General features: G+C 41.5%; 2 protein-coding genes across 3 annotated transcripts; one reads left to right on the top strand and one right to left on the bottom strand.

The window, feature by feature from the left end:
- Positions 1-3,073: 3,073 nt before the first annotated feature.
- On the top strand, positions 3,074-11,359 carry LOC138970555 (uncharacterized). Of its 2 annotated transcripts, none has more exons than XR_011456992.1 (3): positions 3,074-3,185; positions 4,251-4,286; positions 5,246-6,321. XR_011456992.1 is itself a non-coding variant. In XM_070343021.1 (3 exons), exons 1-3 carry the CDS (start codon positions 3,116-3,118, stop codon positions 10,494-10,496), a joined length of 1,005 nt encoding a protein of 334 aa, XP_070199122.1. In that variant the 5' UTR covers positions 3,080-3,115; the 3' UTR covers positions 10,497-11,359. The 2 variants fall into 2 exon arrangements, 1 of the variants encoding a protein (XP_070199122.1); XM_070343021.1 differs by lacking the exon at positions 5,246-6,321 and adding an exon at positions 9,598-11,359 and having other exon boundaries at positions 3,080-3,185.
- LOC138970556 (P2X purinoceptor 7-like) lies at positions 6,365-9,251 on the bottom strand. The gene is made up of 3 exons (XM_070343022.1): positions 8,554-9,251; positions 7,871-8,086; positions 6,365-6,992 (listed from the first exon to the last, which is right to left on the bottom strand). Exons 1-3 carry the CDS (start codon positions 8,754-8,756, stop codon positions 6,833-6,835), a joined length of 579 nt encoding a protein of 192 aa, XP_070199123.1. The 5' UTR covers positions 8,757-9,251; the 3' UTR covers positions 6,365-6,832.
- Positions 11,360-12,834: the final 1,475 nt, after the last annotated feature.

Raw genomic sequence — 12,834 nt, forward strand, 5'->3', positions numbered from 1 at the left:
TTAAAACATATATACATATGTAACACATCTATTCCCCCCTCTTGTACTTGACATTAAACCGTATCACAGACGAAGACCATTAGAAAGATACGTGCCTCCCCATAGAACAGAATTATTTCGCACCGCATTTATTCCAAAAACGACTGTTATGTGGAACGACTTACCAGATAAGATTAAAATGGCCACCCCTTTGAGTGAGTTCAACAATTATTTGTTCAATGTCGATTCTAAAGTACCATGTCATTATTATTTTGGAGATAGATTTGAACAAGTCCATCATTGCACATTGCGTATTGGTATGAGTGATTTGAATTTTGATTTATGCAAGCGGCACCTGAAGGAATGCCCCCTATGCGAGTGCGGTTACCCCAGAGAGACTCCTGAACATTATTTGTTGTATTGCCCTTTGTATAAAGTTATACGATTTTTGTTAATTAATAACTTGATAGATGATTTTCTGTTGATTGAAAAATTATTGAAAGGCATCCCACAATATTCCAGAAATGTCAACTAGACCATATTTGTAACTGTACAAGAGTGTATTAGACAGACGGGGATGTTCCGTAAAGGAGCCTTTACATTCTACCCATTATATATATTTGACACTGTGACATATGCTGCCTGATGAATTGTTCTTCATATTTTCGCTCATGTATTTTGTCGTTGTTTTGAATTATTAACTATGCCTCAATTTTTGTGCAATTTAGTATCATTTTCCCCGATTACAAAACGAATTAACTTTGTATGTGTGTCTTTTGTGCACTTATTATCATTGTAATGAGATCAACTCTCCACAAATATGGTTGCTCCAAGTCTTCTTCGTTTTCTCTTATGCTTATTTCTGTCCTCTCACCGGCCCCCATAGCGCAGTGGTTAGAGCATCGGGCGGGCCGGGAGGTAGGTCGTGGGTTCGAATCCCATCAGGGTCATGTGGGTTTTTCGGGCTAGGGCTGGCTCCTACCCAGAGTGGAAGTGCTATGGTTCCTATGGGAAGGCTGGGATCACACAGCTGAGTGTCATTCACTTAACGAATGCGACTTTGAGGGTGGTCAGGTTCTGTTTACCTGACCAACACCGCAGGTACGGCAGTTTGGGCCTGGTTGACGCCAGGATATATTATGACAGTAAGCGTCGAGTGCTGCCCTGTCACGTAGTCTCAAACCAAATTGGAAATCCAAAGCATCATCATTATAATCATCCTCATCTCATTAATCATCCAAAATTATAAAATGTCCTTGCTCTTGTGACCCTTCATGCCCGGAGCTCTCATGGTGACCTTGGTCTCAGTGTTCCTGTTCCTTCCTTCCCTGAATAGTACTTCTGCTGTCAGTCTTCAACGTGTGACGTTCTGGGTGGTCGACGGCGGTCTGCTGTCTGGAGGGGACGCTCACTCAGTCTGACTCCGCGACTTAACTCTCAATGTCATTAGTGGGGGGCATTGTAGGTAGTGGGCTGCATCTGTTAGCTCGGAACAGACCCACTACTGAACACCGTCGAAGTGACTCAGCAGAAGTGCAGTGTCATCTTCTGAGGGTAGCCCACCGCAGCGACCCGACATCCCCCCCTGGAGCGTCTGTAAATTCGACAAGTCTGGCAGCGGAACGAAATTCAGATTTGGATGGAGCAGTGAATCTATTTAGTCCACCATCATGCTAACCACTGTTACGTACATACTAGGGTTGCTTAAAATAAGCATTATGCTTGAGTTAGACATCCTTAAAGCCATATATTGTTAATATCATGAAGAGAAAAAAATGTCACACATTTGGAGTTAACTCATCTTTCTATCTGCACAGCTTTCACGGGCACAGTCAGCACGACATCAGATCAGCTAGAGCTGACGTGCCGGTGCCAGGTACCTGGGACTCACGGTCTGCTTCACAGAATCAGAATCAACCAGCATACTCACCACAAAGAGCAGGATTTCCTCGCCGCCTTCACTGTTGGTCAACCAGAACCTGAGCTGGTGGGTATTCATTTGTTTATGCGATCATATTCTGAACCACAGATGTACTCACGCTTTTACACGGGGTGATATGGCTCATCAAAGGAATTAGTCCAATGTTAAAAATCAACAGCCTGCTGCGTGTACTACTGGGATTAAAATTGTGTTGAAATACAGAAACGTTAATTATTGGAACGTTTAAATTTTGAAAAATGACATCCCCTGAACACATTTTCGGGGGATAAGAGCTGTATTCCACTTAGAAACATACCAAAACTCAGTAGCTTAGCTGCTTTCTGTTCTGTGCAGAGTGGGTATGGCTCTATCCCATGAAAATATCCGGACGTCCGCATGAGTTCCTGTGGATTTTATCAAAAATGAAACGTTTTGATAACTTAACTTTATTCGTTCTTTCATGCTAGATTTTAGAACGCCAGCAGAAAGTCCGTATTCGTTATTTGATGAAAGTGAACTAACGCTTCTTGAAGTTGACATATTGAGAGAAAAGCTTCTTTTTTCAGGAAAAGTACCATCGAAACTATAATTTTTCATCGAACGGATCTTCTATAAATGAAACACTCGCTGTGCTGATGCTAATCTTCAGCAATCTGCAGCCTCGCTATGACTTCACATGTACGGTGTTTAGCTATCAAACGCTTGGGAAACCAGATCCCTTCCAGTGCGGCTACGCATTCAATCGTGGGGGTAAGTCTCTCTTCCTGAAATTCACTACCTTTACACAAATGGATCAGAATAAGGATATTAATATAATATTACATTTTCACTGCTCTAATCTACACTACCCGTCATAAAAAAGAAGTAGGCAGATGCGTTTGAGGGCAGATCTTTCTGATGAGACTGTTGATTGTAAAACCGATTATATGATTGAAAAGGCATACCTTATTCAGAAAACAGATTGAGTTTGTATTACGTAGTGTCTATACAACAACAACAACAACAACAACAACAACAACAACAACAACAACAACAACAACAGCAACAACAGTCACAGGTAGGTCACTATCGGGGGTTACCCACAACGTGCTTGAGCGTACAACATTGGCTCCTCCTCCTAGTTTTCTTCTGCTTCTTCTTTCTTTTGTTCATATTTCTTTTATCCGTTTTCCAGGTCACCCAGAAGTTCCTGGAAACCCGGACATTTCTGAGCAAATGGTAATCATTATTATTGTTGCTGCCTGCTCGGTCATCATCGTCGCTTCTATCGTCGCTTTCGTTATGGGTGAGTATATACTTCCTTTATTTGTTGTGTTCATTTCATTTTACATTTTCATTACTTTATGGTCCTATCGCTGGGAAATTCGGGTCGCTTCCTCCAAATGGAAAGCTAGCAGCAACAGAGTCGATTCAAGTTTCCCAGGTGTGTGTATGTTTAGGCGTAATCAACCTTCTGCACTTCTGGCAGAATGCCCAAGATCTGTTACTTGCCATGGTGGTGACACGGGGTTGGGACATGGATACTGTCCCAGCTGGATTGGAACCCGTGACCCGCGGATCACAAGTCCAGTGCTCTACCAACAAAGCTACCGAGCTCCCTGGACTGACTATAGCAAAATGCTGCACAAATCTCTCGAAACGAATGGAAACCAAAGAGAAAAGAATCAGAAAAGCGATGTAGCAAATAATTATGAGAAAACGAATGACGGAGAGAATCTGAACAGATACAGAAAATGTTGGAGAAAGAGCGTAGTCAAAGTATGCCGAGGAGTCAATGTAAATGTGGGTGGTCAGGGGGCAGGAAGGCTGGAGGTGGGCCAAGGTTGTTGTTTTTTGTTGTTGTTTTTTTTTGTGGGGGGGGGGGGGGTGGGGGGGGATTCAGGTCCTGTATACAGCCCCAATAGTAAGAAACGATCGTCTCTGTTTGCATGTTGAAAACTGGCGACATCCCCATCGTGTGAAATGATAGCGAAGTCATTCCATAAAATCTTGCTTAACCCAAACGATAATCGAACTTCTGAGGTTCAGTTTGAGTGAATGATATTAAGGTGAAAGAGACACTCCGGGATTTGGGCTGGGCTCTTCGTGTGTTTTTCTCGGCTTCGATTTTTGGTTTGTTTGTGTTTGTGTGTGTTTTGGGGTTATTGTACCGGAGCTTTTTTTCCGTTGGTTTTGTGTGTGTGGTGCCTTCGTCCTTTTTCTGTCTGTCTGTTTGTCTTCCATCTTTTCCTTTTTCTTTTTCGTCCGCGTATACCTTCGTTTGCTAGTGTGTGTATGTGTGCGTGTGCGTGTGTGTGCGTGTATGTGTGTATCTCTTTCACTGACAATCTGCACTGTGTCTGTCTGACAGCTAAACGCACACGATCCAAGCCAGCTGTACCCGTCGGTGAGAACTTTTTTCTGTTTGCCATCAAGAAGAAAAATTCTAAATTCTTAAGCTTTCAGGCTTCACGTAGCTGCAAAAGAAATGTATATGCCCAGGCACTGCTTTTTAGATGCCATGCTGTGTTCCATATTTAATATGGTACACTCCCGTAACATTATCAATGTTAACACTGCATCTTAGACAGAACTATTCAGTGTATTGAGACTCTACTCATCGTTGTTAGGCTTTTAGCACAAAATTAGGTTCTAAACACATCTGTATACGTACACTTTTCTGCTGTGTTCCACGTTGAACCGAACCAAAGCTTAACAAGTCGCGTAAGGCGAAAATACAACATTTAGTCAAGTAGCTGTCGAACTCACAGAATGAAACTGAACGCAATGCAACGCAGCAAGACCGTATACTCGTAGCATCGTCAGTCCACCGCGCACGGCAAAGGCAGTGAAATTGACAGGAAGAGCGGGGTAGTACTTGCGCTGAGAAGGATAGCACGCTTTTCTGTACCTCTCTTTGTTTTAAATTTCTGAGCGTGTTTTTAATCCAAACATATCATATCTATATGTTTTTGGAATCAGGAACCGACACGGAATAAGATGAAAGTGTTTTTAAATTGATTTGAAAAATTTAATTTTGATTAATAATTTTTATATATTTAATTTTCAGAGCTTGTTTTTAATCCGAATATAACATATTTATATGTTTTTAGAATCAGCAAATTATGGAGAATAAGATGAATGTAAATTTGGATCGTTTTAGAAAAAAATATTTTTTTTTACAATTTTCAGATTTTTAATGACCAAAGTCATTAATTAATTTTTAAAGGTCATCCACATTGAAAAATGAAACTTTGCACAAAATATCTACATACTAAGTGAAGTCGCATGCCGAAAATCTTTTTTCCGAAAAATGCTTCTTGTTTTTTATATTGAATAAAATCTACTTCGGATAACCTTTTGCAGGTGAAAACCGCGCCCACGTGATCATTTGCCTCGTGACGTCAGCGTATGTAGTCAACAATGGCGGCGCTTATCTCGGATAGTGTTAGTTCTGAACCAAAACGAAGAAAAACTTCCAATGGCCTATATTGTGCGGTTGGGCGATGCACAAATAAACAAGCCGATGGCTACACCTTGCACCGCTTCCCGAAAAAAAACCCAGTCCGTGATAGGTGGGTACGTGCAAGAGAAAAGAGTAAACTTTGGCCCAAAGTGTGGGACACCGACTTCGTCGTCTGCGATTTGCCATGAACATTTCGAAGGTGACTGCTACCCTCCACGTGAGGCATTGATGAGAAGTTTCGGAATTAAAACAATAAGGACTCTAAAGCCTGGTTCAGTCCCAACCATCCATCGGGGATGTGACGATGTCACACGCGAAACACACAGATGAAGCGCGGTGCGTGTTTTCACATAAATATCGGTCAGTGTCAGCTTGACCCGTCCAGCTATCGCCCTGTGTTTGGGTTTGTAAACAACACGGCTGGCAGTGCCCACTGGTACGGTCAGTGTCAGCTTGACCCGTCCCGCTACCGAGCTGTGTTTGTGTTCTATTTGTCGCATTATTATTATATTTTTTAATTTATTTATTTTGTTGGTAAATCACTAATTCTTTTTAGTATTTTCGTTTTAAATAAATACATTCAGGTGTGCATTATTTGGCCAAGTGTGTGTGTGCTCGAATAATGTCAAATTTGTGACATACTATGATCAATACTTGAATGCTTAATGTGTGTGTACTTTGAGCAAGTCTTTACAAGAACTGACTTTCAGTGGTAAATTAACTGTTAGCTACACATAGCTTTGTGGACAAATGATTGTGCTTTTCGTTATCTGAGAGGATGGGTGAATGTGCCTGTGAATGTTTATGTGTTGGTTATTGTTTACTTGAGACAGGATGGAAAGTAAATTTAACTTGGAGAAAAGAGTAAGTTGTTGAGTTTATTGGAAAAGTAAGTTGTGTACCGTAGAATTTGTTGTTATGTTGACAAAACAGTTTAAAAAAGAGCAGACCTGACTCTGCAAGTGATAACTTATAACCTACTTGTTTCAATGACTTTGAGGTATGAGTGAGGTGAGACACCACCACACAATCCACATGTGAAATATATCTGACCGCTTTCGCTATCTCATGGTGACACAAAAACAAAGGTGGATGTGACAATGGCAGTATTAACTTGTTTTTATTAGTTAAATTCGTATACACATTTGAAAATCATAAAAAGCTGTGAACACTCCCCACCCACCCCCATGCTCCTTGCACACAAAAATATACCAACTACACTATGCATGTTACAAACTACATGATTTTACTGTTGCACTTCTGTATCTTAAATATAAATAAATAAACACACTTTTTCAAATCAATGTGTGGCACAAGCTGAACCAACTACAAACACACATCAAAATAGTTTTCTCGTCAATGTAATAATAATATTTATTTTCTCGTCAATGTAATAATAATATTTAATCACAATGACAATGTATTATCAATAAAATTGGAACACATAAGGATGCAAAAATGGGCTGATGCTGTCATATAATGTAATATTACTCTGGGTCCCTATAACCCACGTACTGCCCATCTGCACTAGGAAACTGTTCTCTAATTCTTGCAACCGCACAAGCTGGTAAGGTGACCCTGATGTCTCTCCCCAGCCATTTCCAGACCCACCGCACAAGCATGCGGTAAGCTACATACCGATACCGCCTGGAAAGAAAAACAAGCATACAGTATTAATGACAGTATCAATCAATCAATCAATATGAATGAGGCTTATATCGCGCGTATTCCGTGGGTACAGTTCTAAGCGCAGGGATTTAAAAAAAAAAAATTATGCAATTTATATCGCGCACATATTCAAGGCGCAGGGATTTATTTATGCCGTGTGAGATGGAATTTTTTTTACACAATACATCACGCATTCACATCGGCCAGCAGATCGCAGCCATTTCGGCGCATATCCTACTTTTCACGGCCTATTATTCCAAGTCACACGGGTATTTTGGTGGACATTTTTATCTATGCCTATACAATTTTGCCAGGAAAGACCCTTTTGTCAATCGTGGGATCTTTAACGTGCACACCCCAATGTAGTGTACACAAAGGGACCTCGGTTTTTCATCTCATCCGAAAGACATATAACGTGCGCCACACACAAGACCCTTTTGTCAATGGTGGGATCTTTAACGTGCACACCCCAATGTAGTGTACACGAAGGGACCTCGGTGTTTCGTCTCATCCGAAAGACTAGCACCCACCACCTAGGTTAGGAAAGGGGGGAGAAAATTGCTAACGCCCTGACCCAGGGTCGAACTCGCAACCTCTCGCTTCGGAGCGCAAGTGCGTTACCACTCGGCCACCCAGTCCACAGTACACAAAGTGTACAATCAGGATACTTGAAAACATTCCCCATATTGCTTTGCTCAGAATTAGCACATGCGAATAAATGAATTGTCTTGAAATAAAAATGAATATCTGACAATTAATTTTCATTTTTTTATTTTATTGTTATTTGTTTTTGCACATCTATGACATAAACCTATTTATAGTATCATGATTACAATTCTAAAAAAAAAATAACTTACTCATTAGCATCCTGTATAGCCCTCCCATACTGCTGGTTGTACCAGTGATAGCATGTCTCCAAGACATAGTGGTCCAAGCACACTGATCTGAAGCCAGGGTGGTCAGTGATGCAGCCCACCCCTGTGCTTACTGTCAGTGATTCCATTTCTGGAATTTCTTGACAACAGCGGCATTCTCGGATTGAGCCCATGCCTGCACAGTTTGCGCACTGACACCTGCACACACAAAATTTGATACAAGTTTAGTTCCAATTCTCTGCAGTCTACAAACTCACACAAAAAAAATTGATCTACTAAGGCAGTAAAACAACTGAAATGGACAAATTCACAACCAATGGTAGTGACCATTATGTCTAGACAAAACCATAATAACTTGTTATTCCATTGGAACATTGGTATATCCATACGTGTACTGATTTGGCTAGTTTTAGTTTTGGGGACTGCTACTAGCAATGATTGAGTGGGCATACTGACTACTCAGTAGGATGATGTTTTGACTAAAATTATAATCAGGAATGCGCATCACTTTCTGGCATGCATGAATTGCATCAAGGGTAAAAGAAGACATCGCACAAACTTTACAAATTACTGACTGCAAAACAAGCTCTACCAGAATCGATTCTATAATAGGAATATATACGAGGAAGAGTCTCACAATCACTGAATCAGTGGTAGTTTCTTACCAGTTGGTGGACATCAAACGATCGAGAGACTCGCTAAAATCGTCTCTGTCGGGTGTTTCCTCAACCTCAGCATCGGACAGCTCAGGTTCAAACTGGTATGGTTGAAGATCGTGTTCATTCAAAACCTCAAAATCACTACTGTAGCACGATAGTTCCAGTGAAGAAACGCTGCTTGTTTCACTGTTTTCTTCATGGTCTGCCATTGCCAATACAGCTGCTGACGTCACTGCGAGGGGAGATCAGCCATGGCTGCGTTTTAGATTCTTACTTCCCTTACCCTTAATTGCAGGTATGAAAACCCACTTTCATTGATCAATATCTATTAAACCAAAGGACTTTGCTTGCCAATATTTTGCATCTGGTACTATTTAGTAATGTTCTCTCAGCAGAATTTTTTTGACCGAGCAATGTGGTTGACCTTTAAGCCACCAAGCTGAAATGCAATACCGAAGTCCGGGCTTTGTCGAAGACTACTTGACCAAAATTTCAACCAATTTGGTTGAAAAATGAGAGCGTGACAGTGCCGCCTCAACTTTCACGAAAAGCCGGATATGACGTCATCAAAGACATTTATCAAAAAAAGGAAAAAAAACGTTCGGGGATATCATACCCAGGAACTCTCATGTCAAATTTCATAAAGATCGGTCTAGTAGTTTGGTCTGAATCGCTCTACACGCACGCACGCACGCACACACGCACGCACACACGCACACACATACACCACGACCCTCGTTTCGATTCCCCCTCTATGTTAAAACATTTAGTCAAAACTTGACTAAATGTAATTAAAAACTACAATGCAAATATAACCCATCCGCACCCACACTCAAACATTTTGAGCAATAGACGATTTTCGGAGTAAAAAAAACTGTCAGAATTTGAAAACGTCGTAGAAGAGTTGCGCCCCGATTTTCTGCGAACAGAAAACACTTGGTCGACCAGTTAAACCACGATCGCAGCGAATAACTGACTCCGATGTGTATGTTATGCAGTGTCCAATCGATATAATATAGACTAAGGACACTTCGTTTTCACCTCAAACAGATGCTGTTCCGTTGGAAGTCGTGAACAGCCTGCTGACCGCCACGACGTCACCGGAAGCCAGAAGCATTCGACACGTCACGCCTTCGCCTTCTAAAAAGGAGTATATTCATGATTGGAGCTACGTCAGCAGGACGTATGTATCGTGTCAGTCTGAAGCGTCAACATTGTATGACCTCATCCCCCCTTCTTTGCCCGGTGATGACGTCAAGATGAGAGTGTGGCTGAATGGCGTCAAAAACAGACAGGGAGACGGGGAAATTCAGTTTGCCAATGAGCACAGTGCTTGGTCGGATGATTATGACGACGACGACAATGACGCTGCACTCCGGACGAGCCACAGAGACATGTTTGCACAACACGCAATAACGAACGTCAACAGAAAACTCCCTCCGATTCCTGTGGACCAACGATCTCCACCCGGGGTGGATGAAGCTCCTCGCTTTACCTCCCCTGTTAATCCACAATCCTCACTGGCCAATGCTGACCTTGACCTTCATCTCTTCCAATCTACCCCTCCTTCACCGGAACTGACGTCACTTCCCATAGCGCCACGGCTTCCGGTTGGGGAGCACTCACTTCCGGAAGAAGATGGATACATCGACATGGCTTCTGCACCCTCGCTTGATGATCAGTGCGGGCAGATATCAGGGTCGGCTTTGTCTCAAAGTGAAGATGGTTACATGACCCCAGTACACCCAAGTTTAACAGGAAGCACCAAGGGCAAGAAGCAAGACTCGAGAGAAAGGAGTACAGCGGGGGGTCAGCATCTTTACCTGGCTTCAGATACCGACTACTTAAGTCCAGTCTGTCAGCAAAAAACCATCGCAGGTAGACGGGTTGAGGAGGAGGGTCGCCCGAATTGCCGACCCCGTGACCCCACCTACTTGACCCCTGTGTAAAACCTAGGCTGGTGCAATGGCCTGGTGGCTAAGACGTCTGCCTTCCATGTGGATGGTTCGGGGATCGAATCCCGGCTTCACCTGGTGGGGTTTTCCGATTTCCCAGGTCAACTTATGTGCAGATCTGATAGTGCCTTATCCCCTTTTTGCGTACATTCAAGAAAAAAAGCCAAGCACGCACGGAAAAGATCCTGTTATCCGTGTCAGAATTCGGTGGGTTCTGGTAACACTTTAAAAAAAACGCCCAGCATGTGTTTCCTCAAAACGAAGTGTGGCTGCCTAAATGGCGGAGAGAAAATGGTCACACCGGTTAAATAAAAAGACCACTGTTGCAAAACACTAGTATTCGCAGTAGTTTCAGCCCTTAAACGCTGATTATAAACAACGACAGGAATTTCGATATCATAATTTAGTTAAAAAAAGAGTAATTGAGGAATTCAAAATGTTCAGTAGCCGTGATATCATCTGAAGTGGAACGCGCGCTACCAACGACATGTACAAGTTTCGAACACATTTGTTTGGAAAACAGTATTCCCAGTGTTGTAGACGGGGTGTACACTTATCGGGCATTGTCCAACTATGGTTTACTATTTGTGACACTTATCGGGCATTGTCCAACTATGGTTTACTATTTGTGACACTTATCGAGCATTGTCCAACTATGGTTTACTATTTGTGACACTTATCGAGCATTGTCCAACTATGGTTTCTATTTGTGACACTTATCGAGCATTGTCCAACTATGGTTTCTATTTGTGACACTTATCGAGCATTGTCAAACTATGGTTTACTATTTGTGACACTTATTGATCATTGTCAAACTATGGTTTCTATTTGTGACACTTATCGAGCATTGTCAAACTATGGTTTACTATTTGTGACACTTATCGATCATTGTCCAACTATGGTTTCTATTTGTGACACTTATCGAGCATTGTCCAACTATGGTTTACTATTTGTACACTTATCGGGCATTGTCAAACTATGGTTTCTATTTGTGACACTTATCGAGCATTGTCAAACTATGGTTTACTATTTGTGACAAGGTTTTCTTTCCCTGTATGGTAATCAAGAAGACTTAAGATTGAAGTGTGAGGTTGGGGGTGGGGGTGGGGGGGTATGTGTGATGGGCGTGTTGTTTGTTGTGTTTGAATGTCTATTCAACTAATTCGGCTATGCGGGCCGTGTGCAACGTGTGTGTGTGTGTGTGTGTGTGTGTGTGTGTGTATGTGTGTGTGTGTGTGTGTGTGTATGTGTGTGTGTGTGTGTGTGTGTGTGTGTGTGTGTGTGTGTGTGAACCTATATTGTCTAATCATTTGTAAATGTGTACATAGTTGTAGATTGTGTAGGTTGTTTTTTAATCTCATTACCCGCCAATGTCCGTTGTTCAGATCAATTTTGAGTGCGAGTGAGATAATGTGGAAATATCCAACTCAATGTTTATATGTACGATGATCTCGTGTTTCTGATTCAAATCGTTGCACGTACGAAGCAACTCTCTGTTTGTAAATATTGTTTCGCCAAGGCAAATTTCTTTGGCCGTCACATTTGGCGAAATTAAAACCTCACCCGCTTGACTCAGCAAAATGTGATGATAAAATAGTGACAAGAACTTTGACCTCGTGATTTTGGAGAAGTTTTATTCTGTTTTCCGTGTTTGAAAAGCAGCGTTTTCATATTCATTGCTGAGTTTTACAGTTGTCGATCAATGATCACCTTTTTTATGGTTTTCTTTCACTATTTGACAATAAAATATTAAAAAAAAATAAAAGTGCGTGTGTGTGGGTTTTTTTGGGGGGGTGCGTGCGTGCGTGGGTACACACGTAAGCTTGTGTTGATGAAGGATAAACTGCATGTTGTCATTATGTCCAATATAATACATATTATGTTGGTTGGCTGGAAGCACGTTGTCTCCAATACGTGTATCTCCTCTGACACCATTCTTTTCCTGTCTCCCTTATGTTTGGTGTCCACGATGAATCCATTCACTCTACTCGCTTTTCATACAGAACAGTTCACTTCAACCTCCAGTGCGAACAATTCTGACGTCATTCATTATTTCTCTGGTGTGAATGTTAAAAATGTAACACTCTCTTCAAAAAAATGGCTTTCATTTGTTTAAAGGAATCGATTTATTTACCTTTATTCATTTTGAAAGATCTCAACCCGAAATAAAGTGACAGAGAAGATACCTTAGAACACAGTTCATCTGTAAAATAAATTTAAAAAATGAAAAAAATGAAAAATAAAATGAAAAGGGAATAAATACATCACTGTTGAAGTAGTCCGACTGCAGAGTGAATACCTTCATATTTGTCAAAAAGATGAAGAGATGAAA

The sequence above is a fragment of the Littorina saxatilis genome, linkage group LG7 (assembly GCF_037325665.1).
Source record: "Littorina saxatilis isolate snail1 linkage group LG7, US_GU_Lsax_2.0, whole genome shotgun sequence".
Lineage (NCBI taxonomy): Eukaryota > Metazoa > Mollusca > Gastropoda > Littorinimorpha > Littorinidae > Littorina > Littorina saxatilis.

What these genes read in the sequence shown, in the direction of transcription:
- LOC138970555 (XM_070343021.1), top strand. Translation starts at nt 3,116, where the DNA reads ATGGTAATCATTATTATTGTTGCTGCCTGCTCGGTCATCATCGTCGCT. An exon ending in TATCGTCGCTTTCGTTATGG is followed by an intron (nt 3,186 to 4,250) that starts GTGAGTATATAC and finishes TCTGTCTGACAG; the next exon opens with CTAAACGCACACGATCCAAG. An exon ending in CAAGCCAGCTGTACCCGTCG is followed by an intron (nt 4,287 to 9,597) that starts GTGAGAACTTTT and finishes CACCTCAAACAG; the next exon opens with ATGCTGTTCCGTTGGAAGTC.
- LOC138970556 (XM_070343022.1), bottom strand. Translation starts at nt 8,756, where the DNA reads ATGGCAGACCATGAAGAAAACAGTGAAACAAGCAGCGTTTCTTCACTG. An exon ending in CGTTTGATGTCCACCAACTG is followed by an intron (nt 8,087 to 8,553) that starts GTAAGAAACTAC and finishes TTGTGTGTGCAG; the next exon opens with GTGTCAGTGCGCAAACTGTG. An exon ending in GCTATACAGGATGCTAATGA is followed by an intron (nt 6,993 to 7,870) that starts GTAAGTTATTTT and finishes TTTTCTTTCCAG; the next exon opens with GCGGTATCGGTATGTAGCTT.